The 27438-nt window shown below is 46.1% G+C and overlaps 1 protein-coding gene across 1 annotated transcript in view; it reads right to left on the minus strand.

The window, feature by feature from the left end:
• Positions 1-27438, minus strand: part of smc2 (structural maintenance of chromosomes 2) — a 98411-nt gene that overhangs the window by 66103 nt on the left and 4870 nt on the right. Inside the window, exons 11-13 of the mRNA XM_082978655.1 lie at positions 27139-27298; positions 3243-3360; positions 96-234 (exon numbers count right to left, since the gene is read on the minus strand). Coding sequence (XP_082834781.1) covers positions 96-234; positions 3243-3360; positions 27139-27298 — 417 coding nt within the window. The remainder of the gene's footprint in view (positions 1-95; positions 235-3242; positions 3361-27138; positions 27299-27438) is intronic.

Genomic DNA, 27438 nt, shown 5'->3' on the forward strand with positions numbered 1-27438 from the left:
TTCAAAGCTGGGAAAACTTAGTCCGCAATTTACGGTACTAAGGTGTTCTGCAGTGAATGTTCTGTCAGGAACAGGTGAAACTGGGACACACTAACCTCAGTGTCCACCACCACATTGTAGAGTTTCCCTCCAGCCACCACCTCTAGTCCAGTAGAGTAGGACACATCACTGACTGTTATCAGGTTAGCTAGGAGTCCCTTTACTCTGCTACGGTCCCAGCCACGCTCTGGGTCACTATGAGGGAGACAGACTGTTATCAGGTTAGCTAGGAGTCCCTTTACTCTGCTACGGTCCCAGCCACGCTCTGGGTCACTATGAGGGAGACAGACTGTTATCAGGTTAGCTAGGAGTCCCTTTACTCTGCTACGGTCCCAGCCACGCTCTGGGTCACTATGAGGGAGACAGACTGTTATCAGGTTAGCTAGGAGTCCCTTTACCCTGCTACGGTCCCAGCCACGCTCTGGGTCACTATGAGGGAGACAGACTGTTATCAGGTTAGCTAGGAGTCCCTTTACTCTGCTACGGTCCCAGCCACGCTCTGGGTCACTATGAGGGAGACAGACTGTTATCAGGTTAGCTAGGAGTCCCTTTACTCTGCTACGGTCCCAGCCACGCTCTGGGTCACTATGAGGGAGACAGACTGTTATCAGGTTAGCTAGGAGTCCCTTTACTCTGCTACGGTCCCAGCCACGCTCTGGGTCACTATGAGGGAGACAGACTGTTATCAGGTTAGCTAGGAGTCCCTTTACTCTGCTACGGTCCCAGCCACGCTCTGGGTCACTATGAGGGAGACAGACTGTTATCAGGTTAGCTAGGAGTCCCTTTACTCTGCTACGGTCCCAGCCACGCTCTGGGTCACTATGAGGGAGACAGACTGTTATCAGGTTAGCTAGGAGTCCCTTTACTCTGCTACGGTCCCAGCCACGCTCTGGGTCACTATGAGGGAGACAGACTGTTATCAGGTTAGCTAGGAGTCCCTTTACTCTGCTACGGTCCCAGCCACGCTCTGGGTCACTATGAGGGAGACAGACTGTTATCAGGTTAGCTAGGAGTCCCTTTACTCTGCTACGGTCCCAGCCACGCTCTGGGTCACTATGAGGGAGACAGACTGTTATCAGGTTAGCTAGGAGTCCCTTTACTCTGCTACGGTCCCAGCCACGCTCTGGGTCACTATGAGGGAGACAGACTGTTATCAGGTTAGCTAGGAGTCCCTTTACTCTGCTACGGTCCCAGCCACGCTCTGGGTCACTATGAGGGAGACAGACTGTTATCAGGTTAGCTAGGAGTCCCTTTACTCTGCTACGGTCCCAGCCACGCTCTGGGTCACTATGAGGGAGACAGACTGTTATCAGGTTAGCTAGGAGTCCCTTTACTCTGCTACGGTCCCAGCCACGCTCTGGGTCACTATGAGGGAGACAGAGACTGTTATCAGGTTAGCTAGGAGTCCCTTTACTCTGCTACGGTCCCAGCCACGCTCTGGGTCACTATGAGGGAGACAGACTGTTATCAGGTTAGCTAGGAGTCCCTTTACTCTGCTACGGTCCCAGCCACGCTCTGGGTCACTATGAGGGAGACAGACTGTTATCAGGTTAGCTAGGAGTCCCTTTACTCTGCTACGGTCCCAGCCACGCTCTGAAAGAGAGATATTAAATCTTGTTTTTCCCTACTAGCACTGATGTTGCTGATAGCTACTTTATTGAAAATAAAAATATACTATGACTGAGATGTGGTTCTCCCACCTGGCTATCTGAGGATGCATACAGTCTCTCTGGATAAGAGAGTCTGCTAAATGACTCCCTACTGTAAGTCTCTCTGGATAAGAGAGTCTGCTAAATGACTCCCTACTGTAAGTCTCTCTGGATAAGAGAGTCTGCTAAATGACTCCCTACTGTAAGTCTCTCTGGATAAGAGAGTCTGCTAAATGACTCCCTACTGTAAGTCTCTCTGGATAAGAGAGTCTGCTAAATGACTCCCTACTGTAAGTCTCTCTGGATAAGAGAGTCTGCTAAATGACTCCCTACTGTAAGTCTCTCTGGATAAGAGAGTCTGCTAAATGACTCCCTACTGTAAGTCTCCTGGATAAGAGAGTCTGCTAAATGACTCCCTACTGTAAGTCTGTCTGGATAAGAGAGTCTGCTAAATGACTCCCTACTGTAAGTCTCTCTGGATAAGAGAGTCTGCTAAATGACTCCCTACTGTAAGTCTCTCTGGATAAGAGTCTGCTAAATGACTCCCTACTGTAAGTCTCTCTGGATAAGAGAGTCTGCTAAATGACTCCCTACTGTAAGTCTCTCTGGATAAGAGAGTCTGCTAAATGACTCCCTACTGTAAGTCTCTCTGGATAAGAGAGTCTGCTAAATGACTCCCTACTGTAAGTCTCTCTGGATGAGAGAGTCTGCTAAATGACTCCCTACTGTAAGTCTCTCTGGATAAGAGAGTCTGCTAAATGACTCCCTACTGTAAGTCTCTCTGGATGAGAGAGTCTGCTAAATGACTCCCTACTGTAAGTCTCTCTGGATGAGAGAGTCTGCTAAATGACTCCCTACTGTAAGTCTCTCTGGATAAGAGAGTCTGCTAAATGACTCCCTACTGTAAGTCTCTCTGGATAAGAGAGTCTGCTAAATGACTCCCTACTGTAAGTCTCTCTGGATAAGAGAGTCTGCTAAATGACTCCCTACTGTAAGTCTGTCTGGATGAGAGAGTCTGCTAAATGACTCCCTACTGTAAGTCTCTCTGGATAAGAGAGTCTGCTAAATGACTCCCTACTGTAAGTCTGTCTGGATAAGAGAGTCTGCTAAATGACTCCCTACTGTAAGTCTCTCTGGATAAGAGAGTCTGCTAAATGACTCCCTACTGTAAGTCTGTCAGGATAAGAGAGTCTGCTAAATGACTCCCTACTATAAGTCTGTCTGGATGAGAGAGTCTGCTAAATGACTCCCTACTATAAGTCTGTCTGGATAAGAGAGTCTGCTAAATGACTCCCTACTGTAAGTCTCTCTGGATAAGAGAGTCTGCTAAATGACTCCCTACTGTAAGTCTCTCTGGATAAGAGAGTCTGCTAAATGACTCCCTACTGTAAGTCTGTCTGGATAAGAGAGTCTGCTAAATGACTCCCTACTGTAAGTCTCTCTGGATAAGAGAGTCTGCTAAATGACTCCCTACTGTAAGTCTGTCTGGATAAGAGAGTCTGCTAAATGACTCCCTACTGTAAGTCTCTCTGGGTGACCCCACACACGGCGTACCTGTAGTCGAAGCGTAGGTTAGGGAAGCGGGACATCAGACTCTCGTAGGTATTTCTGAGGGTGGTGACCTCACGGTTCAGCTGTCTCTTCCTGTCCAGAAGACCCTCCTCCTTCCCATCTGATAAACAACACATCAGACGTCAACACCAGGATCAACATTTTACCCCTAATTATTGTAGTGAAAGCATCCAGCAGGTTCTACTCCTAAATATTGTCCCTCTCTCCTCTACCTTGGTACTGTAGTTTCTCTCTCTCTCTCCTCTACCTTGGTACTGTAGTTTCTCTCTCTCTCCTCTACCTTGGTACTGTAGTTTTCTCTCTCTCTCCTCTACCTTGGTACTGTAGTTTCTCCCTCTCTCTCCTCTACCTTGGTACTGTAGTTTCTCTCTCTCTCCTCTACCTTGGTACTGTAGTTTCTCTCTCTCTCTCCTCTACCTTGGTACTGTAGTTTCTCTCTCTCTCTCCTCTACCTTGGTACTGTAGTTTCTCTCTCTCTCTCCTCTACCTTGGTACTGTAGTTTCTCTCTCTCTCTCCTCTACCTTGGTACTGTAGTTTCTCTCTCTCTCTCCTCTACCTTGGTACTGTAGTTCTCTCTCTCTCTCCTCTACCTTGGTACTGTAGTTTCTCTCTCTCTCTCCTCTACCTTGGTACTGTAGTTTCTCTCTCTCTCTCTCCTCTACCTTGGTACTGTAGTTTCTCTCTCTCTCTCCTCTACCTTGGTACTGTAGTTTCTCTCTCTCTCTCCTCTACCTTGGTACTGTAGTTTCTCTCTCTCTCTCCTCTACCTTGGTACTGTAGTTTCTCTCTCTCTCTCCTCTACCTTGGTACTGTAGTTCTCTCTCTCTCTCCTCTACCTTGGTACTGTAGTTTCTCTCTCTCTCTCCTCTACCTTGGTACTGTAGTTTCTCTCTCTCTCTCCTCTACCTTGGTACTGTAGTTTCTCTCTCTCTCTCCTCTACCTTGGTACTGTAGTTTCTCTCTCTCTCTCCTCTACCTTGGTACTGTAGTTTCTCTCTCTCTCTCCTCTACCTTGGTACTGTAGTTCTCTCTCTCTCCTCTACCTTGGTACTGTAGTTTCTCTCTCTCTCTCCTCTACCTTGGTACTGTAGTTTCTCTCTCTCTCTCCTCTACCTTGGTACTGTAGTTTCTCTCTCTCTCTCCTCTACCTTGGTACTGTAGTTTCTCTCTCTCCTCTACCTTGGTACTGTAGTTTCTCTCTCTCTCTCCTCTACCTTGGTACTGTAGTTTCTCTCTCTCTCTCCTCTACCTTGGTACTGTAGTTTCTCTCTCTCTCTCCTCTACCTTGGTACTGTAGTTTCTCTCTCTCTCTCCTCTACCTTGGTACTGTAGTTTCTCTCTCTCTCCTCTACCTTGGTACTGTAGTTTCTCTCTCTCTCTCCTCTACCTTGGTACTGTAGTTTCTCTCTCTCTCTCCTCTACCTTGGTACTGTAGTTTCTCTCTCTCTCCTCTACCTTGGTACTGTAGTTTCTCTCTCTCTCCTCTACCTTGGTACTGTAGTTTCTCTCTCTCTCCTCTACCTTGGTACTGTAGTTTCTCTCTCTCTCCTCTACCTTGGTACTGTAGTTTCTCTCTCTCTCCTCTACCTTGGTACTGTAGTTTCTCTCTCTCTCCTCTACCTTGGTACTGTAGTTTCTCTCTCTCTCCTCTACCTTGGTACTGTAGTTTCTCTCTCTCTCTCCTCTACCTTGGTACTGTAGTTTCTCTCTCTCTCTCCTCTACCTTGGTACTGTAGTTTCTCTCTCTCTCTCCTCTACCTTGGTACTGTAGTTTCTCTCTCTCTCTCCTCTACCTTGGTACTGTAGTTTCTCTCTCTCTCCTCTACCTTGGTACTGTAGTTTCTCTCTCTCTCTCCTCTACCTTGGTACTGTAGTTTCTCTCTCTCTCTCCTCTACCTTGGTACTGTAGTTTCTCTCTCTCTCTCCTCTACCTTGGTACTGTAGTTTCTCTCTCTCTCTCCTCTACCTTGGTACTGTAGTTTCTCTCTCTCTCTCCTCTACCTTGGTACTGTAGTTTCTCTCTCTCTCTCCTCTACCTTGGTACTGTAGTTTCTCTCTCTCTCTCCTCTACCTTGGTACTGTAGTTTCTCTCTCTCTCTCCTCTACCTTGGTACTGTAGTTTCTCTCTCTCTCCTCTACCTTGGTACTGTAGTTTCTCTCTCTCTCCTCTACCTTGGTACTGTAGTTTCTCTCTCTCTCTCCTCTACCTTGGTACTGTAGTTTCTCCTCTCTCTCCTCTACCTTGGTACTGTAGTTCTCTCTCTCTCTCCTCTACCTTGGTACTGTAGTTTCTCTCTCTCTCTCCTCTACCTTGGTACTGTAGTTTCTCTCTCTCTCTCCTCTACCTTGGTACTGTAGTTTCTCTCTCTCTCCTCTACCTTGGTACTGTAGTTTCTCTCTCTCTCTCCTCTACCTTGGTACTGTAGTTTCTCTCTCTCTCTCCTCTACCTTGGTACTGTAGTTTCTCTCTCTCTCTCCTCTACCTTGGTACTGTAGTTTCTCTCTCTCTCCTCTACCTTGGTACTGTAGTTTCTCTCTCTCTCTCCTCTACCTTGGTACTGTAGTTTCTCTCTCTCTCCTCTACCTTGGTACTGTAGTTTCTCTCTCTCCTCTACCTTGGTACTGTAGTTCTCTCTCTCTCCTCTACCTTGGTACTGTAGTTTCTCTCTCTCTCTCCTCTACCTTGGTACTGTAGTTTCTCTCTCTCTCTCCTCTACCTTGGTACTGTAGTTTTCTCTCTCTCTCTCCTCTACCTTGGTACTGTAGTTTCTCTCTCTCTCCTCTACCTTGGTACTGTAGTTTCTCTCTCTCTCTCCTCTACCTTGGTACTGTAGTTTCTCTCTCTCTCTCCTCTACCTTGGTACTGTAGTTTCTCTCTCTTCTCCTCTACCTTGGTACTGTAGTTTCTCTCTCTCTCCTCTACCTTGGTACTGTAGTTTCTCTCTCTCTCTCCTCTACCTTGGTACTGTAGTTTCTCTCTCTCTCTCCTCTACCTTGGTACTGTAGTTTCTCTCTCTCTCCTCTACCTTGGTACTGTAGTTTCTCTCTCTCTCCTCTACCTTGGTACTGTAGTTTCTCTCTCTCTCTCCTCTACCTTGGTACTGTAGTTTCTCTCTCTCTCTCCTCTACCTTGGTACTGTAGTTTCTCTCTCTCTCTCCTCTACCTTGGTACTGTAGTTTCTCTCTCTCTCTCCTCTACCTTGGTACTGTAGTTTCTCTCTCTCTCTCCTCTACCTTGGTACTGTAGTTTCTCTCTCTCTCTCCTCTACCTTGGTACTGTAGTTTCTCTCTCTCTCCTCTACCTTGGTACTGTAGTTTCTCTCTCTCTCCTCTACCTTGGTACTGTAGTTTCTCTCTCTCTCTCCTCTACCTTGGTACTGTAGTTTCTCTCTCTCTCTCCTCTACCTTGGTACTGTAGTTTCTCTCTCTCTCCTCTACCTTGGTACTGTAGTTTCTCTCTCTCTCCTCTACCTTGGTACTGTAGTTTCTCTCTCTCTCTCCTCTACCTTGGTACTGTAGTTTCTCTCTCTCTCTCCTCTACCTTGGTACTGTAGTTTCTCTCTCTCTCTCCTCTACCTTGGTACTGTAGTTTCTCTCTCTCTCTCCTCTACCTTGGTACTGTAGTTTCTCTCTCTCTCCTCTACCTTGGTACTGTAGTTTCTCTCTCTCTCTCCTCTACCTTGGTACTGTAGTTTCTCTCTCTCTCCTCTACCTTGGTACTGTAGTTTCTCTCTCTCTCCTCTACCTTGGTACTGTAGTTTCTCTCTCTCTCCTCTACCTTGGTACTGTAGTTTCTCTCTCTCTCTCCTCTACCTTGGTACTGTAGTTTCTCTCTCTCTCTCCTCTACCTTGGTACTGTAGTTTCTCTCTCTCTCTCCTCTACCTTGGTACTGTAGTTTCTCTCTCTCTCTCCTCTACCTTGGTACTGTAGTTTCTCTCTCTCTCCTCTACCTTGGTACTGTAGTTTCTCTCTCTCTCCTCTACCTTGGTACTGTAGTTTCTCTCTCTCTCCTCTACCTTGGTACTGTAGTTTCTCTCTCTCTCTCCTCTACCTTGGTACTGTAGTTTCTCTCTCTCTCCTCTACCTTGGTACTGTAGTTTCTCTCTCTCTCCTCTACCTTGGTACTGTAGTTTCTCTCTCTCTCCTCTACCTTGGTACTGTAGTTTCTCTCTCTCTCCTCTACCTTGGTACTGTAGTTTCTCTCTCTCTCCTCTACCTTGGTACTGTAGTTTCTCTCTCTCTCTCCTCTACCTTGGTACTGTAGTTTCTCTCTCTCTCCTCTACCTTGGTACTGTAGTTTCTCTCTCTCTCTCCTCTACCTTGGTACTGTAGTTTCTCTCTCTCTCTCCTCTACCTTGGTACTGTAGTTTCTCTCTCTCTCTCCTCTACCTTGGTACTGTAGTTTCTCTCTCTCTCTCCTCTACCTTGGTACTGTAGTTTCTCTCTCTCTCTCCTCTACCTTGGTACTGTAGTTTCTCTCTCTCTCTCCTCTACCTTGGTACTGTAGTTTCTCTCTCTCTCTCCTCTACCTTGGTACTGTAGTTTCTCTCTCTCTCTCCTCTACCTTGGTACTGTAGTTTCTCTCTCTCTCTCCTCTACCTTGGTACTGTAGTTTCTCTCTCTCTCCTCTACCTTGGTACTGTAGTTTCTCTCTCTCTCTCCTCTACCTTGGTACTGTAGTTTCTCTCTCTCTCTCCTCTACCTTGGTACTGTAGTTTCTCTCTCTCTCCTCTACCTTGGTACTGTAGTTTCTCTCTCTCCTCCTCTACCTTGGTACTGTAGTTTCTCTCTCTCTCCTCTACCTTGGTACTGTAGTTTCTCTCTCTCTCTCCTCTACCTTGGTACTGTAGTTTCTCCTCTCTCTCCTCTACCTTGGTACTGTAGTTTCTCTCTCTCTCTCCTCTACCTTGGTACTGTAGTTTCTCTCTCTCTCCTCTACCTTGGTACTGTAGTTCTCTCTCTCTCTCCTCTACCTTGGTACTGTAGTTTCTCTCTCTCTCTCCTCTACCTTGGTACTGTAGTTTCTCTCTCTCTCTCCTCTACCTTGGTACTGTAGTTTCTCTCTCTCTCCTCTACCTTGGTACTGTAGTTTCTCTCTCTCTCCTCTACCTTGGTACTGTAGTTTCTCTCTCTCTCCTCTACCTTGGTACTGTAGTTTCTCTCTCTCTCCTCTACCTTGGTACTGTAGTTTCTCTCTCTCTCCTCTACCTTGGTACTGTAGTTTCTCTCTCTCTCCTCTACCTTGGTACTGTAGTTTCTCTCTCTCTCTCCTCTACCTTGGTACTGTAGTTTCTCTCTCTCTCCTCTACCTTGGTACTGTAGTTTCTCTCTCTCTCCTCTACCTTGGTACTGTAGTTTCTCTCTCTCTCCTCTACCTTGGTACTGTAGTTTCTCTCTCTCTCCTCTACCTTGGTACTGTAGTTTCTCTCTCTCTCCTCTACCTTGGTACTGTAGTTTCTCTCTCTCTCTCCTCTACCTTGGTACTGTAGTTTCTCTCTCTCCTCCTCTACCTTGGTACTGTAGTTTCTCTCTCTCTCTCCTCTACCTTGGTACTGTAGTTTCTCTCTCTCTCCTCTACCTTGGTACTGTAGTTTCTCTCTCTCTCCTCTACCTTGGTACTGTAGTTTCTCTCTCTCCTCCTCTACCTTGGTACTGTAGTTTCTCTCTCTCTCCTCTACCTTGGTACTGTAGTTCTCTCTCTCTCTCCTCTACCTTGGTACTGTAGTTTCTCTCTCTCTCCTCTACCTTGGTACTGTAGTTTCTCTCTCTCTCTCCTCTACCTTGGTACTGTAGTTTCTCTCTCTCTCCTCTACCTTGGTACTGTAGTTTCTCTCTCTCTCCTCTACCTTGGTACTGTAGTTTCTCTCTCTCTCCTCTACCTTGGTACTGTAGTTTCTCTCTCTCTCCTCTACCTTGGTACTGTAGTTTCTCTCTCTCTCTCCTCTACCTTGGTACTGTAGTTTCTCTCTCTCTCCTCTACCTTGGTACTGTAGTTTCTCCTCTCTCTCCTCTACCTTGGTACTGTAGTTTCTCTCTCTCTCTCCTCTACCTTGGTACTGTAGTTTCTCTCTCTCTCCTCTACCTTGGTACTGTAGTTTCTCTCTCTCTCTCCTCTACCTTGGTACTGTAGTTTCTCTCTCTCTCCTCTACCTTGGTACTGTAGTTTCTCCTCTCTCTCCTCTACCTTGGTACTGTAGTTTCTCTCTCTCTCTCCTCTACCTTGGTACTGTAGTTTCTCCTCTCTCTCCTCTACCTTGGTACTGTAGTTTCTCTCTCTCTCCTCTACCTTGGTACTGTAGTTTCTCTCTCTCTCCTCTACCTTGGTACTGTAGTTTCTCTCTCTCTCTCCTCTACCTTGGTACTGTAGTTTCTCTCTCTCTCTCCTCTACCTTGGTACTGTAGTTTCTCTCTCTCTCCTCTACCTTGGTACTGTAGTTTCTCTCTCTCTCTCCTCTACCTTGGTACTGTAGTTTCTCTCTCTCTCTCCTCTACCTTGGTACTGTAGTTTCTCTCTCTCTCCTCTACCTTGGTACTGTAGTTTCTCTCTCTCTCCTCTACCTTGGTACTGTAGTTCTCTCTCTCTCTCCTCTACCTTGGTACTGTAGTTTCTCTCTCTCTCCTCTACCTTGGTACTGTAGTTTCTCTCTCTCTCTCCTCTACCTTGGTACTGTAGTTTCTCTCTCTCTCCTCTACCTTGGTACTGTAGTTTCTCTCTCTCTCTCCTCTACCTTGGTACTGTAGTTTCTCTCTCTCTCCTCTACCTTGGTACTGTAGTTTCTCCTCTCTCTCCTCTACCTTGGTACTGTAGTTTCTCTCTCTCTCCTCTACCTTGGTACTGTAGTTTCTCTCTCTCTCTCCTCTACCTTGGTACTGTAGTTTCTCTCTCTCTCCTCTACCTTGGTACTGTAGTTTCTCTCTCTCTCTCCTCTACCTTGGTACTGTAGTTTCTCTCTCTCTCCTCTACCTTGGTACTGTAGTTTCTCTCTCTCTCTCCTCTACCTTGGTACTGTAGTTTCTCTCTCTCTCCTCTACCTTGGTACTGTAGTTTCTCTCTCTCTCCTCTACCTTGGTACTGTAGTTTCTCTCTCTCTCCTCTACCTTGGTACTGTAGTTTCTCTCTCTCTCCTCTACCTTGGTACTGTAGTTTCTCTCTCTCTCCTCTACCTTGGTACTGTAGTTTCTCTCTCTCTCTCCTCTACCTTGGTACTGTAGTTTCTCTCTCTCTCTCCTCTACCTTGGTACTGTAGTTTCTCTCTCTCTCCCTCTACCTTGGTACTGTAGTTTCTCTCTCTCTCTCCTCTACCTTGGTACTGTAGTTCTCTCTCTCTCTCCTCTACCTTGGTACTGTAGTTTCTCTCTCTCTCTCCTCTACCTTGGTACTGTAGTTTCTCTCTCTCTCTCCTCTACCTTGGTACTGTAGTTTCTCTCTCTCTCCTCTACCTTGGTACTGTAGTTTCTCTCTCTCTCCTCTACCTTGGTACTGTAGTTTCTCTCTCTCTCCTCTACCTTGGTACTGTAGTTTCTCTCTCTCTCTCCTCTACCTTGGTACTGTAGTTTCTCTCTCTCTCTCCTCTACCTTGGTACTGTAGTTTCTCTCTCTCTCTCCTCTACCTTGGTACTGTAGTTTCTCTCTCTCTCTCCTCTACCTTGGTACTGTAGTTTCTCTCTCTCTCTCCTCTACCTTGGTACTGTAGTTTCTCCTCTCTCTCCTCTACCTTGGTACTGTAGTTTCTCTCTCTCTCCTCTACCTTGGTACTGTAGTTCTCTCTCTCTCTCCTCTACCTTGGTACTGTAGTTTCTCTCTCTCTCTCCTCTACCTTGGTACTGTAGTTTCTCTCTCTCTCCTCTACCTTGGTACTGTAGTTTCTCTCTCTCTCCTCTACCTTGGTACTGTAGTTTCTCTCTCTCTCCTCTACCTTGGTACTGTAGTTTCTCTCTCTCTCCTCTACCTTGGTACTGTAGTTTCTCTCTCTCTCTCCTCTACCTTGGTACTGTAGTTTCTCTCTCTCTCCTCTACCTTGGTACTGTAGTTCTCTCTCTCTCTCCTCTACCTTGGTACTGTAGTTTCTCTCTCTCTCCTCTACCTTGGTACTGTAGTTTCTCTCTCTCTCCTCTACCTTGGTACTGTAGTTTCTCTCTCTCTCCTCTACCTTGGTACTGTAGTTTCTCTCTCTCTCCTCTACCTTGGTACTGTAGTTTCTCTCTCTCTCCTCTACCTTGGTACTGTAGTTTCTCTCTCTCTCTCCTCTACCTTGGTACTGTAGTTTCTCTCTCTCTCCTCTACCTTGGTACTGTAGTTTCTCTCTCTCTCCTCTACCTTGGTACTGTAGTTTCTCTCTCTCTCTCCTCTACCTTGGTACTGTAGTTTCTCTCTCTCTCTCCTCTACCTTGGTACTGTAGTTTCTCCTCTCTCTCCTCTACCTTGGTACTGTAGTTTCTCTCTCTCCTCCTCTACCTTGGTACTGTAGTTTCTCTCTCTCTCTCCTCTACCTTGGTACTGTAGTTTCTCTCTCTCTCCTCTACCTTGGTACTGTAGTTTCTCTCTCTCTCTCCTCTACCTTGGTACTGTAGTTTCTCTCTCTCTCCTCTACCTTGGTACTGTAGTTTCTCTCTCTCTCTCCTCTACCTTGGTACTGTAGTTTCTCTCTCTCTCCTCTACCTTGGTACTGTAGTTTCTCTCTCTCTCCTCTACCTTGGTACTGTAGTTTCTCTCTCTCTCTCCTCTACCTTGGTACTGTAGTTTCTCTCTCTCTCCTCTACCTTGGTACTGTAGTTTCTCTCTCTCTCCTCTACCTTGGTACTGTAGTTTCTCTCTCTCTCTCCTCTACCTTGGTACTGTAGTTTCTCTCTCTCTCCTCTACCTTGGTACTGTAGTTTCTCTCTCTCTCCTCTACCTTGGTACTGTAGTTTCTCTCTCTCTCCTCTACCTTGGTACTGTAGTTTCTCTCTCTCTCTCCTCTACCTTGGTACTGTAGTTTCTCTCTCTCTCCTCTACCTTGGTACTGTAGTTTCTCTCTCTCTCCTCTACCTTGGTACTGTAGTTTCTCTCTCTCTCCTCTACCTTGGTACTGTAGTTTCTCTCTCTCTCCTCTACCTTGGTACTGTAGTTTCTCTCTCTCTCTCCTCTACCTTGGTACTGTAGTTTCTCTCTCTCCTCCTCTACCTTGGTACTGTAGTTTCTCTCTCTCTCCTCTACCTTGGTACTGTAGTTTCTCTCTCTCTCCTCTACCTTGGTACTGTAGTTTCTCTCTCTCTCTCCTCTACCTTGGTACTGTAGTTTCTCTCTCTCTCCTCTACCTTGGTACTGTAGTTTCTCTCTCTCTCCTCTACCTTGGTACTGTAGTTTCTCTCTCTCTCTCCTCTACCTTGGTACTGTAGTTTCTCTCTCTCTCTCCTCTACCTTGGTACTGTAGTTTCTCTCTCTCTCCTCTACCTTGGTACTGTAGTTTCTCTCTCTCTCCTCTACCTTGGTACTGTAGTTTCTCTCTCTCTCTCCTCTACCTTGGTACTGTAGTTTCTCTCTCTCTCTCCTCTACCTTGGTACTGTAGTTTCTCTCTCTCTCCTCTACCTTGGTACTGTAGTTTCTCTCTCTCTCTCCTCTACCTTGGTACTGTAGTTTCTCTCTCTCTCTCCTCTACCTTGGTACTGTAGTTTCTCTCTCTCTCTCCTCTACCTTGGTACTGTAGTTTCTCTCTCTCTCTCCTCTACCTTGGTACTGTAGTTTCTCTCTCTCTCTCCTCTACCTTGGTACTGTAGTTTCTCTCTCTCTCTCCTCTACCTTGGTACTGTAGTTTCTCTCTCTCTCCTCTACCTTGGTACTGTAGTTTCTCTCTCTCTCCTCTACCTTGGTACTGTAGTTTCTCTCTCTCTCCTCTACCTTGGTACTGTAGTTCTCTCTCTCTCTCCTCTACCTTGGTACTGTAGTTTCTCTCTCTCTCCTCTACCTTGGTACTGTAGTTTCTCCTCTCTCTCCTCTACCTTGGTACTGTAGTTTCTCTCTCTCTCCTCTACCTTGGTACTGTAGTTTCTCTCTCTCTCTCCTCTACCTTGGTACTGTAGTTTCTCTCTCTCTCCTCTACCTTGGTACTGTAGTTTCTCTCTCTCTCCTCTACCTTGGTACTGTAGTTTCTCTCTCTCTCCTCTACCTTGGTACTGTAGTTTCTCTCTCTCTCTCCTCTACCTTGGTACTGTAGTTTCTCTCTCTCTCTCCTCTACCTTGGTACTGTAGTTTCTCTCTCTCTCCTCTACCTTGGTACTGTAGTTTCTCTCTCTCTCCTCTACCTTGGTACTGTAGTTTCTCTCTCTCTCTCCTCTACCTTGGTACTGTAGTTTCTCTCTCTCTCCTCTACCTTGGTACTGTAGTTTCTCTCTCTCTCTCCTCTACCTTGGTACTGTAGTTTCTCTCTCTCTCTCCTCTACCTTGGTACTGTAGTTTCTCTCTCTCTCCTCTACCTTGGTACTGTAGTTTCTCTCTCTCTCCTCTACCTTGGTACTGTAGTTCTCTCTCTCTCTCCTCTACCTTGGTACTGTAGTTTCTCTCTCTCTCCTCTACCTTGGTACTGTAGTTTCTCTCTCTCTCTCCTCTACCTTGGTACTGTAGTTTCTCTCTCTCTCCTCTACCTTGGTACTGTAGTTTCTCTCTCTCTCCTCTACCTTGGTACTGTAGTTTCTCTCTCTCTCCTCTACCTTGGTACTGTAGTTCTCTCTCTCTCTCCTCTACCTTGGTACTGTAGTTTCTCTCTCTCTCCTCTACCTTGGTACTGTAGTTTCTCTCTCTCTCCTCTACCTTGGTACTGTAGTTTCTCTCTCTCTCTCCTCTACCTTGGTACTGTAGTTTCTCTCTCTCTCTCCTCTACCTTGGTACTGTAGTTTCTCTCTCTCTCCTCTACCTTGGTACTGTAGTTTCTCTCTCTCTCTCCTCTACCTTGGTACTGTAGTTTCTCTCTCTCTCCTCTACCTTGGTACTGTAGTTTCTCTCTCTCTCCTCTACCTTGGTACTGTAGTTTCTCTCTCTCTCCTCTACCTTGGTACTGTAGTTTCTCTCTCTCTCCTCTACCTTGGTACTGTAGTTTCTCTCTCTCTCCTCTACCTTGGTACTGTAGTTTCTCTCTCTCTCTCCTCTACCTTGGTACTGTAGTTTCTCTCTCTCTCCTCTACCTTGGTACTGTAGTTTCTCTCTCTCTCCTCTACCTTGGTACTGTAGTTTCTCTCTCTCTCCTCTACCTTGGTACTGTAGTTTCTCTCTCTCTCCTCTACCTTGGTACTGTAGTTTCTCTCTCTCTCCTCTACCTTGGTACTGTAGTTTCTCTCTCTCTCCTCTACCTTGGTACTGTAGTTTCTCTCTCTCTCTCCTCTACCTTGGTACTGTAGTTTCTCTCTCTCTCCTCTACCTTGGTACTGTAGTTTCTCTCTCTCTCTCCTCTACCTTGGTACTGTAGTTTCTCTCTCTCTCTCCTCTACCTTGGTACTGTAGTTTCTCTCTCTCTCCTCTACCTTGGTACTGTAGTTTCTCTCTCTCTCTCCTCTACCTTGGTACTGTAGTTTCTCTCTCTCTCTCCTCTACCTTGGTACTGTAGTTTCTCTCTCTCTCCTCTACCTTGGTACTGTAGTTTCTCTCTCTCTCCTCTACCTTGGTACTGTAGTTTCTCTCTCTCTCCTCTACCTTGGTACTGTAGTTTCTCTCTCTCTCCTCTACCTTGGTACTGTAGTTTCTCTCTCTCTCTCCTCTACCTTGGTACTGTAGTTTCTCTCTCTCTCTCTCTACCTTGGTACTGTAGTTTCTCTCTCTCTCCTCTACCTTGGTACTGTAGTTTCTCTCTCTCTCCTCTACCTTGGTACTGTAGTTCTCTCTCTCTCTCCTCTACCTTGGTACTGTAGTTTCTCTCTCTCTCTCCTCTACCTTGGTACTGTAGTTTCTCTCTCTCTCCTCTACCTTGGTACTGTAGTTTCTCTCTCTCTCCTCTACCTTGGTACTGTAGTTTCTCTCTCTCTCCTCTACCTTGGTACTGTAGTTTCTCTCTCTCTCCTCTACCTTGGTACTGTAGTTTCTCTCTCTCTCTCCTCTACCTTGGTACTGTAGTTTCTCTCTCTCTCTCCTCTACCTTGGTACTGTAGTTTCTCTCTCTCTCCTCTACCTTGGTACTGTAGTTTCTCTCTCTCTCCTCTACCTTGGTACTGTAGTTTCTCTCTCTCTCCTCTACCTTGGTACTGTAGTTTCTCTCTCTCTCCTCTACCTTGGTACTGTAGTTTCTCTCTCTCTCTCCTCTACCTTGGTACTGTAGTTTCTCTCTCTCTCCTCTACCTTGGTACTGTAGTTTCTCTCTCTCTCCTCTACCTTGGTACTGTAGTTTCTCTCTCTCTCCTCTACCTTGGTACTGTAGTTTCTCTCTCTCTCTCCTCTACCTTGGTACTGTAGTTTCTCTCTCTCTCCTCTACCTTGGTACTGTAGTTTCTCTCTCTCTCCTCTACCTTGGTACTGTAGTTTCTCTCTCTCTCCTCTACCTTGGTACTGTAGTTTCTCTCTCTCCTCCTCTACCTTGGTACTGTAGTTTCTCTCTCTCTCTCCTCTACCTTGGTACTGTAGTTTCTCTCTCTCTCCTCTACCTTGGTACTGTAGTTTCTCTCTCTCTCTCCTCTACCTTGGTACTGTAGTTTCTCTCTCTCTCTCCTCTACCTTGGTACTGTAGTTTCTCTCTCTCTCTCCTCTACCTTGGTACTGTAGTTTCTCTCTCTCTCCTCTACCTTGGTACTGTAGTTTCTCTCTCTCTCCTCTACCTTGGTACTGTAGTTTCTCTCTCTCTCTCCTCTACCTTGGTACTGTAGTTTCTCTCTCTCTCTCCTCTACCTTGGTACTGTAGTTTCTCTCTCTCTCCTCTACCTTGGTACTGTAGTTTCTCTCTCTCCTCTACCTTGGTACTGTAGTTTCTCTCTCTCTCCTCTACCTTGGTACTGTAGTTTCTCTCTCTCTCCTCTACCTTGGTACTGTAGTTTCTCTCTCTCTCCTCTACCTTGGTACTGTAGTTTCTCTCTCTCTCCTCTACCTTGGTACTGTAGTTTCTCTCTCTCTCCTCTACCTTGGTACTGTAGTTTCTCTCTCTCTCCTCTACCTTGGTACTGTAGTTTCTCTCTCTCTCTCCTCTACCTTGGTACTGTAGTTTCTCTCTCTCTCCTCTACCTTGGTACTGTAGTTTCTCTCTCTCTCTCCTCTACCTTGGTACTGTAGTTTCTCTCTCTCTCTCCTCTACCTTGGTACTGTAGTTTCTCTCTCTCTCTCCTCTACCTTGGTACTGTAGTTTCTCTCTCTCTCCTCTACCTTGGTACTGTAGTTTCTCTCTCTCTCCTCTACCTTGGTACTGTAGTTTCTCTCTCTCTCTCCTCTACCTTGGTACTGTAGTTTCTCTCTCTCTCTCCTCTACCTTGGTACTGTAGTTTCTCTCTCTCTCCTCTACCTTGGTACTGTAGTTTCTCTCTCTCTCCTCTACCTTGGTACTGTAGTTTCTCTCTCTCTCTCCTCTACCTTGGTACTGTAGTTTCTCTCTCTCTCCTCTACCTTGGTACTGTAGTTTCTCTCTCTCTCCTCTACCTTGGTACTGTAGTTTCTCTCTCTCTCCTCTACCTTGGTACTGTAGTTTCTCTCTCTCTCTCCTCTACCTTGGTACTGTAGTTTCTCTCTCTCTCCTCTACCTTGGTACTGTAGTTTCTCTCTCTCTCCTCTACCTTGGTACTGTAGTTTCTCTCTCTCTCTCCTCTACCTTGGTACTGTAGTTCTCTCTCTCTCTCCTCTACCTTGGTACTGTAGTTTCTCTCTCTCTCCTCTACCTTGGTACTGTAGTTTCTCTCTCTCTCCTCTACCTTGGTACTGTAGTTTCTCTCTCTCCTCCTCTACCTTGGTACTGTAGTTTCTCTCTCTCTCTCCTCTACCTTGGTACTGTAGTTTCTCTCTCTCTCCTCTACCTTGGTACTGTAGTTTCTCTCTCTCCTCCTCTACCTTGGTACTGTAGTTTCTCTCTCTCTCCTCTACCTTGGTACTGTAGTTTCTCTCTCTCTCCTCTACCTTGGTACTGTAGTTTCTCTCTCTCTCCTCTACCTTGGTACTGTAGTTTCTCTCTCTCTCCTCTACCTTGGTACTGTAGTTTCTCTCTCTCTCCTCTACCTTGGTACTGTAGTTTCTCTCTCTCTCCTCTACCTTGGTACTGTAGTTTCTCTCTCTCTCCTCTACCTTGGTACTGTAGTTTCTCTCTCTCTCCTCTACCTTGGTACTGTAGTTTCTCCTCTCTCTCCTCTACCTTGGTACTGTAGTTTCTCTCTCTCTCCTCTACCTTGGTACTGTAGTTTCTCTCTCTCTCTCCTCTACCTTGGTACTGTAGTTTCTCTCTCTCTCCTCTACCTTGGTACTGTAGTTCTCTCTCTCTCTCCTCTACCTTGGTACTGTAGTTTCTCTCTCTCTCCTCTACCTTGGTACTGTAGTTTCTCTCTCTCTCCTCTACCTTGGTACTGTAGTTTCTCTCTCTCTCCTCTACCTTGGTACTGTAGTTTCTCTCTCTCTCCTCTACCTTGGTACTGTAGTTTCTCTCTCTCCTCCTCTACCTTGGTACTGTAGTTTCTCTCTCTCTCCTCTACCTTGGTACTGTAGTTTCTCTCTCTCTCTCCTCTACCTTGGTACTGTAGTTTCTCTCTCTCCTCCTCTACCTTGGTACTGTAGTTTCTCTCTCTCTCTCCTCTACCTTGGTACTGTAGTTTCTCTCTCTCTCCTCTACCTTGGTACTGTAGTTTCTCTCTCTCTCTCCTCTACCTTGGTACTGTAGTTTCTCTCTCTCTCCTCTACCTTGGTACTGTAGTTTCTCTCTCTCTCCTCTACCTTGGTACTGTAGTTTCTCTCTCTCTCTCCTCTACCTTGGTACTGTAGTTTCTCTCTCTCTCCTCTACCTTGGTACTGTAGTTTCTCTCTCTCTCCTCTACCTTGGTACTGTAGTTTCTCTCTCTCTCTCCTCTACCTTGGTACTGTAGTTTCTCTCTCTCTCCTCTACCTTGGTACTGTAGTTTCTCTCTCTCTCCTCTACCTTGGTACTGTAGTTTCTCTCTCTCTCTCCTCTACCTTGGTACTGTAGTTTCTCTCTCTCTCTCCTCTACCTTGGTACTGTAGTTTCTCTCTCTCTCTCCTCTACCTTGGTACTGTAGTTTCTCTCTCTCTCTCCTCTACCTTGGTACTGTAGTTTCTCTCTCTCTCCTCTACCTTGGTACTGTAGTTTCTCTCTCTCTCTCCTCTACCTTGGTACTGTAGTTTCTCTCTCTCTCTCCTCTACCTTGGTACTGTAGTTTCTCTCTCTCTCTCCTCTACCTTGGTACTGTAGTTTCTCTCTCTCTCTCCTCTACCTTGGTACTGTAGTTTCTCTCTCTCCTCCTCTACCTTGGTACTGTAGTTTCTCTCTCTCTCCTCTACCTTGGTACTGTAGTTTCTCTCTCTCTCCTCTACCTTGGTACTGTAGTTTCTCTCTCTCTCCTCTACCTTGGTACTGTAGTTTCTCTCTCTCTCTCCTCTACCTTGGTACTGTAGTTTCTCTCTCTCTCCTCTACCTTGGTACTGTAGTTTCTCTCTCTCTCTCCTCTACCTTGGTACTGTAGTTTCTCTCTCTCTCTCCTCTACCTTGGTACTGTAGTTTCTCTCTCTCTCCTCTACCTTGGTACTGTAGTTTCTCTCTCTCTCTCCTCTACCTTGGTACTGTAGTTTCTCTCTCTCTCCTCTACCTTGGTACTGTAGTTTCTCTCTCTCTCCTCTACCTTGGTACTGTAGTTTCTCTCTCTCTCCTCTACCTTGGTACTGTAGTTTCTCTCTCTCTCCTCTACCTTGGTACTGTAGTTTCTCTCTCTCTCCTCTACCTTGGTACTGTAGTTTCTCTCTCTCTCCTCTACCTTGGTACTGTAGTTTCTCTCTCTCTCTCCTCTACCTTGGTACTGTAGTTTCTCTCTCTCTCTCCTCTACCTTGGTACTGTAGTTTCTCTCTCTCTCTCCTCTACCTTGGTACTGTAGTTCTCTCTCTCTCTCCTCTACCTTGGTACTGTAGTTTCTCTCTCTCTCCTCTACCTTGGTACTGTAGTTTCTCTCTCTCTCTCCTCTACCTTGGTACTGTAGTTTCTCTCTCTCTCCTCTACCTTGGTACTGTAGTTTCTCTCTCTCTCCTCTACCTTGGTACTGTAGTTTCTCTCTCTCTCTCCTCTACCTTGGTACTGTAGTTTCTCTCTCTCTCTCCTCTACCTTGGTACTGTAGTTTCTCTCTCTCTCCTCTACCTTGGTACTGTAGTTTCTCTCTCTCTCCTCTACCTTGGTACTGTAGTTTCTCTCTCTCTCTCCTCTACCTTGGTACTGTAGTTTCTCTCTCTCTCTCCTCTACCTTGGTACTGTAGTTTCTCTCTCTCTCTCCTCTACCTTGGTACTGTAGTTTCTCTCTCTCTCTCCTCTACCTTGGTACTGTAGTTTCTCTCTCTCTCTCCTCTACCTTGGTACTGTAGTTTCTCTCTCTCTCTCCTCTACCTTGGTACTGTAGTTTCTCTCTCTCTCCTCTACCTTGGTACTGTAGTTTCTCTCTCTCTCCTCTACCTTGGTACTGTAGTTTCTCTCTCTCTCTCCTCTACCTTGGTACTGTAGTTTCTCTCTCTCTCCTCTACCTTGGTACTGTAGTTTCTCTCTCTCTCCTCTACCTTGGTACTGTAGTTTCTCTCTCTCTCTCCTCTACCTTGGTACTGTAGTTTCTCTCTCTCTCTCCTCTACCTTGGTACTGTAGTTTCTCTCTCTCTCCTCTACCTTGGTACTGTAGTTTCTCTCTCTCTCCTCTACCTTGGTACTGTAGTTTCTCTCTCTCTCCTCTACCTTGGTACTGTAGTTTCTCTCTCTCTCTCCTCTACCTTGGTACTGTAGTTTCTCTCTCTCTCTCCTCTACCTTGGTACTGTAGTTTCTCTCTCTCTCCTCTACCTTGGTACTGTAGTTTCTCTCTCTCTCTCCTCTACCTTGGTACTGTAGTTTCTCTCTCTCTCTCCTCTACCTTGGTACTGTAGTTTCTCTCTCTCTCTCCTCTACCTTGGTACTGTAGTTTCTCTCTCTCTCTCCTCTACCTTGGTACTGTAGTTTCTCTCTCTCTCTCCTCTACCTTGGTACTGTAGTTTCTCTCTCTCTCCTCTACCTTGGTACTGTAGTTTCTCTCTCTCTCTCCTCTACCTTGGTACTGTAGTTTCTCTCTCTCTCCTCTACCTTGGTACTGTAGTTTCTCTCTCTCTCCTCTACCTTGGTACTGTAGTTTCTCTCTCTCTCCTCTACCTTGGTACTGTAGTTTCTCTCTCTCTCCTCTACCTTGGTACTGTAGTTCTCTCTCTCTCTCCTCTACCTTGGTACTGTAGTTTCTCTCTCTCTCTCCTCTACCTTGGTACTGTAGTTTCTCTCTCTCTCCTCTACCTTGGTACTGTAGTTTCTCTCTCTCTCCTCTACCTTGGTACTGTAGTTTCTCTCTCTCTCTCCTCTACCTTGGTACTGTAGTTTCTCTCTCTCTCTCCTCTACCTTGGTACTGTAGTTTCTCTCTCTCTCCTCTACCTTGGTACTGTAGTTTCTCTCTCTCTCTCCTCTACCTTGGTACTGTAGTTTCTCTCTCTCTCTCCTCTACCTTGGTACTGTAGTTTCTCCTCTCTCTCCTCTACCTTGGTACTGTAGTTTCTCTCTCTCTCCTCTACCTTGGTACTGTAGTTTCTCTCTCTCTCTCCTCTACCTTGGTACTGTAGTTTCTCTCTCTCTCCTCTACCTTGGTACTGTAGTTTCTCTCTCTCTCCTCTACCTTGGTACTGTAGTTTCTCTCTCTCTCTCCTCTACCTTGGTACTGTAGTTTCTCTCTCTCTCTCCTCTACCTTGGTACTGTAGTTTCTCTCTCTCTCCTCTACCTTGGTACTGTAGTTTCTCTCTCTCTCCTCTACCTTGGTACTGTAGTTTCTCTCTCTCTCCTCTACCTTGGTACTGTAGTTTCTCTCTCTCTCTCCTCTACCTTGGTACTGTAGTTCTCTCTCTCTCTCCTCTACCTTGGTACTGTAGTTTCTCCTCTCTCTCCTCTACCTTGGTACTGTAGTTTCTCTCTCTCTCTCCTCTACCTTGGTACTGTAGTTTCTCCTCTCTCTCCTCTACCTTGGTACTGTAGTTTCTCTCTCTCTCCTCTACCTTGGTACTGTAGTTTCTCTCTCTCTCCTCTACCTTGGTACTGTAGTTTCTCTCTCTCTCTCCTCTACCTTGGTACTGTAGTTTCTCTCTCTCTCTCCTCTACCTTGGTACTGTAGTTTCTCTCTCTCTCTCCTCTACCTTGGTACTGTAGTTTCTCTCTCTCTCTCCTCTACCTTGGTACTGTAGTTTCTCTCTCTCTCCTCTACCTTGGTACTGTAGTTTCTCTCTCTCTCCTCTACCTTGGTACTGTAGTTTCTCTCTCTCTCCTCTACCTTGGTACTGTAGTTTCTCTCTCTCTCTCCTCTACCTTGGTACTGTAGTTTCTCTCTCTCTCCTCTACCTTGGTACTGTAGTTTCTCTCTCTCTCCTCTACCTTGGTACTGTAGTTTCTCTCTCTCCTCTACCTTGGTACTGTAGTTTCTCTCTCTCTCCTCTACCTTGGTACTGTAGTTTCTCTCTCTCCTCTACCTTGGTACTGTAGTTTCTCTCTCTCTCCTCTACCTTGGTACTGTAGTTTCTCTCTCTCTCCTCTACCTTGGTACTGTAGTTTCTCTCTCTCTCCTCTACCTTGGTACTGTAGTTTCTCTCTCTCTCCTCTACCTTGGTACTGTAGTTTCTCTCTCTCTCCTCTACCTTGGTACTGTAGTTTCTCTCTCTCTCCTCTACCTTGGTACTGTAGTTTCTCTCTCTCTCCTCTACCTTGGTACTGTAGTTTCTCTCTCTCTCTCCTCTACCTTGGTACTGTAGTTTCTCTCTCTCTCCTCTACCTTGGTACTGTAGTTTCTCTCTCTCTCTCCTCTACCTTGGTACTGTAGTTTCTCTCTCTCTCCTCTACCTTGGTACTGTAGTTTCTCTCTCTCTCTCCTCTACCTTGGTACTGTAGTTTCTCTCTCTCTCCTCTACCTTGGTACTGTAGTTTCTCTCCTCTCCTCTACCTTGGTACTGTAGTTTCTCTCTCTCTCCTCTACCTTGGTACTGTAGTTTCTCTCTCTCTCTCCTCTACCTTGGTACTGTAGTTTCTCTCTCTCTCCTCTACCTTGGTACTGTAGTTTCTCTCTCTCCTCTACCTTGGTACTGTAGTTTCTCTCTCTCCTCTACCTTGGTACTGTAGTTTCTCTCTCTCCTCTACCTTGGTACTGTAGTTTCTCTCTCTCCTCTACCTTGGTACTGTAGTTTCTCTCTCTCTCCTCTACCTTGGTACTGTAGTTTCTCTCTCTCTCCTCTACCTTGGTACTGTAGTTTCTCTCTCTCTCCTCTACCTTGGTACTGTAGTTTCTCTCTCTCCTCTACCTTGGTACTGTAGTTTCTCTCTCCTCTCCTCTACCTTGGTACTGTAGTTTCTCTCTCTCTCCTCTACCTTGGTACTGTAGTTTCTCCTCTCTCCTCTACCTTGGTACTGTAGTTTCTCTCTCCTCCTCTACCTTGGTACTGTAGTTTCTCTCCTCTCCTCTACCTTGGTACTGTAGTTTCTCTCTCTCTCTCCTCTACCTTGGTACTGTAGTTTCTCTCTCTCTCTCTACCTTGGTACTGTAGTTTCTCTCTCTCTCTCCTCTACCTTGGTACTGTAGTTTCTCTCTCTCTCTCCTCTACCTTGGTACTGTAGTTTCTCTCTCTCCTCTACCTTGGTACTGTAGTTTCTCTCTCTCCTCTACCTTGGTACTGTAGTTTCTCCCTCTCTCCTCTACCTTGGTACTGTAGTTTCTCCCTCTCTCCTCTACCTTGGTACTGTAGTTTCTCTCTCTCTCTCCTCTACCTTGGTACTGTAGTTTCTCTCTCTCTCTCCTCTACCTTGGTACTGTAGTTTCTCTCTCTCTCTCCTCTACCTTGGTACTGTAGTTTCTCTCTCTCTCCTCTACCTTGGTACTGTAGTTTCTCTCTCTCTCCTCTACCTTGGTACTGTAGTTTCTCTCTCTCCTCTACCTTGGTACTGTAGTTTCTCCTCTCTCTCTCCTCTACCTTGGTACTGTAGTTTCTCTCTCTCTCTCCTCTACCTTGGTACTGTAGTTTCTCTCTCTCCCTCTACCTTGGTACTGTAGTTTCTCTCTCTCTCTCCTCTACCTTGGTACTGTAGTTTCTCTCTCTCTCTCCTCTACCTTGGTACTGTAGTTTCTCTCTCTCTCTCCTCTACCTTGGTACTGTAGTTTCTCTCTCTCTCCTCTACCTTGGTACTGTAGTTTCTCTCTCTCTCTCCTCTACCTTGGTACTGTAGTTTCTCTCTCTCTCTCCTCTACCTTGGTACTGTAGTTTCTCTCTCTCTCTCCTCTACCTTGGTACTGTAGTTTCTCTCTCTCCTCTACCTTGGTACTGTAGTTTCTCTCTCTCCTCTACCTTGGTACTGTAGTTTCTCTCTCTCCTCTACCTTGGTACTGTAGTTTCTCTCTCTCCTCTACCTTGGTACTGTAGTTTCTCTCTCTCTCCTCTACCTTGGTACTGTAGTTTCTCTCTCTCTCCTCTACCTTGGTACTGTAGTTTCTCCCTCTCCTCTACCTTGGTACTGTAGTTTCTCTCTTTCCTCTACCTTGGTACTGTAGTTTCTCTCTCTCCTCTCCTACCTTGGTACTGTAGTTTCTCCCTCTCCTCTACCTTGGTACTGTAGTTTCTCTCTCTCCTCTACCTTGGTACTGTAGTTCTCTCTCTCTCCTCTACCTTGGTACTGTAGTTTCTCTCTCTCTCCTCTACCTTGGTACTGTAGTTTCTCTCTCTCTCTCCTCTACCTTGGTACTGTAGTTTCTCTCTCTCTCCTCTACCTTGGTACTGTAGTTTCTCTCTCTCTCTCCTCTACCTTGGTACTGTAGTTTCTCTCTCTCTCTCCTCTACCTTGGTACTGTAGTTTCTCTCTCTCTCCTCTACCTTGGTACTGTAGTTTCTCTCTCTCCTCTACCTTGGTACTGTAGTTTCTCCCTCTCTCCTCTACCTTGGTACTGTAGTTTCTCCCTCTCTCCTCTACCTTGGTACTGTAGTTTCTCTCTCTCTCTCCTCTACCTTGGTACTGTAGTTTCTCTCTCTCTCTCCTCTACCTTGGTACTGTAGTTTCTCTCTCTCTCTCCTCTACCTTGGTACTGTAGTTTCTCTCTCTCTCCTCTACCTTGGTACTGTAGTTTCTCTCTCTCCTCTACCTTGGTACTGTAGTTCTCTCTCTCTCCTCTACCTTGGTACTGTAGTTCTCTCTCTCTCCTCTACCTTGGTACTGTAGTTTCTCTCTCTCCTCTACCTTGGTACTGTAGTTTCTCTCTCTCTCCTCTACCTTGGTACTGTAGTTTCTCTCTCTCCTCTACCTTGGTACTGTAGTTTCTCTCTCTCCTCTACCTTGGTACTGTAGTTTCTCTCTCTCTCCTCTACCTTGGTACTGTAGTTCTCTCTCTCTCCTCTACCTTGGTACTGTAGTTCTCTCTCTCTCCTCTACCTTGGTACTGTAGTCTCTCTCTCTCTCTCTCTCCTCTACCTTGGTACTGTAGTTTCTCTCTCTCCTCTACCTTGGTACTGTAGTTCTCTCTCTCTCTCTCTCCTCTACCTTGGTACTGTAGTTTCTCTCTCTCTCTCCTCTACCTTGGTACTGTAGTTTCTCTCTCTCTCTCCTCTACCTTGGTACTGTAGTTCTCTCTCTCTCCTCTACCTTGGTACTGTAGTTTCTCTCTCTCTCCTCTACCTTGGTACTGTAGTTTCTCTCTCTCTCTCCTCTACCTTGGTACTGTAGTTTCTCTCTCTCTCTCCTCTACCTTGGTACTGTAGTTTCTCTCTCTCCTCTACCTTGGTACTGTAGTTTCTCTCTCTCCTCTACCTTGGTACTGTAGTTTCTCCCTCTCCTCTACCTTGGTACTGTAGTTTCTCTCCTCTCCTCTACCTTGGTACTGTAGTTTCTCTCTCTCCTCTACCTTGGTACTGTAGTTTCTCTCTTTCTCTACCTACCTTGGTACTGTAGTTTCTCCCTCTCCTCTACCTTGGTACTGTAGTTTCTCTCTCTCCTCTACCTTGGTACTGTAGTTTCTCCCTCTCCTCTACCTTGGTACTGTAGTTTCTCTCTCTCTCTCCTCTACCTTGGTACTGTAGTTTCTCTCTCTCTCTCCTCTACCTTGGTACTGTAGTTTCTCTCTCTCTCTCCTCTACCTTGGTACTGTAGTTTCTCTCTCTCTCCTCTACCTTGGTACTGTAGTTTCTCTCTCTCCTCTACCTTGGTACTGTAGTTTCTCTCTCTCTCCTCTACCTTGGTACTGTAGTTTCTCTCTCTCTCCTCTACCTTGGTACTGTAGTTTCTCTCTCTCTCTCTCCTCTACCTTGGTACTGTAGTTTCTCTCTCTCTCTCTCCTCTACCTTGGTACTGTAGTTTCTCTCTCTCTCCTCTACCTTGGTACTGTAGTTTCTCTCTCTCTCTCCTCTACCTTGGTACTGTAGTTTCTCTCTCTCTCCTCTACCTTGGTACTGTAGTTTCTCCCTCTCCTCTACCTTGGTACTGTAGTTTCTCTCTCTCCTCTACCTTGGTACTGTAGTTTCTCTCTTTCCTCTACCTACCTTGGTACTGTAGTTTCTCTCTTTCCTCTACCTACCTTGGTACTGTAGTTTCTCCCTCTCCTCTACCTTGGTACTGTAGTTTCTCTCTCTCTCTCCTCTACCTTGGTACTGTAGTTTCTCTCTCTCTCTCCTCTACCTTGGTACTGTAGTTTCTCTCTCTCTCTCCTCTACCTTGGTACTGTAGTTTCTCTCTCTCCTCTACCTTGGTACTGTAGTTTCTCTCTCTCCTCTACCTTGGTACTGTAGTTTCTCTCTCTCCTCTACCTTGGTACTGTAGTTTCTCTCTCTCTCTCCTCTACCTTGGTACTGTAGTTTCTCTCTCTCTCCTCTACCTTGGTACTGTAGTTTCTCTCTCTCCTCTACCTTGGTACTGTAGTTTCTCTCTCTCTCTCCTCTACCTTGGTACTGTAGTTTCTCTCTCTCTCTCCTCTACCTTGGTACTGTAGTTTCTCTCTCTCCTCTACCTACCTTGGTACTGTAGTTTCTCCCTCTCCTCTACCTTGGTACTGTAGTTTCTCTCTCTCTCTCTCCTCTACCTTGGTACTGTAGTCTCTCTCTCTCCTCTACCTTGGTACTGTAGTTTCTCTCTCTCTCCTCTACCTTGGTACTGTAGTTTCTCTCTCTCCTCTACCTTGGTACTGTAGTTTCTCCCTCTCTCTCCTCTACCTTGGTACTGTAGTTTCTCCCTCTCTCTCCTCTACCTTGGTACTGTAGTTTCTCTCTCTCTCTCTCCTCTACCTTGGTACTGTAGTTTCTCTCTCTCTCTCTCCTCTACCTTGGTACTGTAGTTTCTCCCTCTCTCTCCTCTACCTTGGTACTGTAGTTTCTCTCTCTCTCTCCTCTACCTTGGTACTGTAGTTTCTCTCTCTCTCCTCTACCTTGGTACTGTAGTTTCTCTCTCTCTCTCCTCTACCTTGGTACTGTAGTTTCTCTCTCTCTCTCCTCTACCTTGGTACTGTAGTTTCTCTCTCTCCTCTACCTTGGTACTGTAGTTTCTCTCTCTCTCCTCTACCTTGGTACTGTAGTTTCTCTCTCTCTCTCCTCTACCTTGGTACTGTAGTTTCTCTCTCTCTCTCCTCTACCTTGGTACTGTAGTTTCTCTCTCTCCTCTACCTTGGTACTGTAGTTTCTCTCTCTCTCCTCTACCTTGGTACTGTAGTTTCTCTCTCTCCTCTACCTTGGTACTGTAGTTTCTCCATATCAGCCTCTAGTTTCTCCTTGTTCTTCTTGACAGTGTTGAAGGCCTCCTGGTCTTTCTGGTAACCAGAGTCCATCTTCTTCACCTCCGCCTGCTTGGCCTTCAACTCCTGCTGGGCATGCTTCAGCTTCATCTGGGCCTGGGGAGAACAACCGACAGGAAGAGAATGAAGCCTTAGAGATACTCATCCAACGCAGCAGGAAGAACTCTGATTCACAACTCTTTTATTGAGGTCGTCATTCTCATTCAGTTTGCATTCTTTGAAGGTCGTAGGTCAGA

The sequence above is a fragment of the Salmo salar genome, chromosome 08 (genome assembly GCF_965601325.2).
Source record: "Salmo salar chromosome 08, fSalSal1, whole genome shotgun sequence".
NCBI lineage: Eukaryota > Metazoa > Chordata > Actinopteri > Salmoniformes > Salmonidae > Salmo > Salmo salar.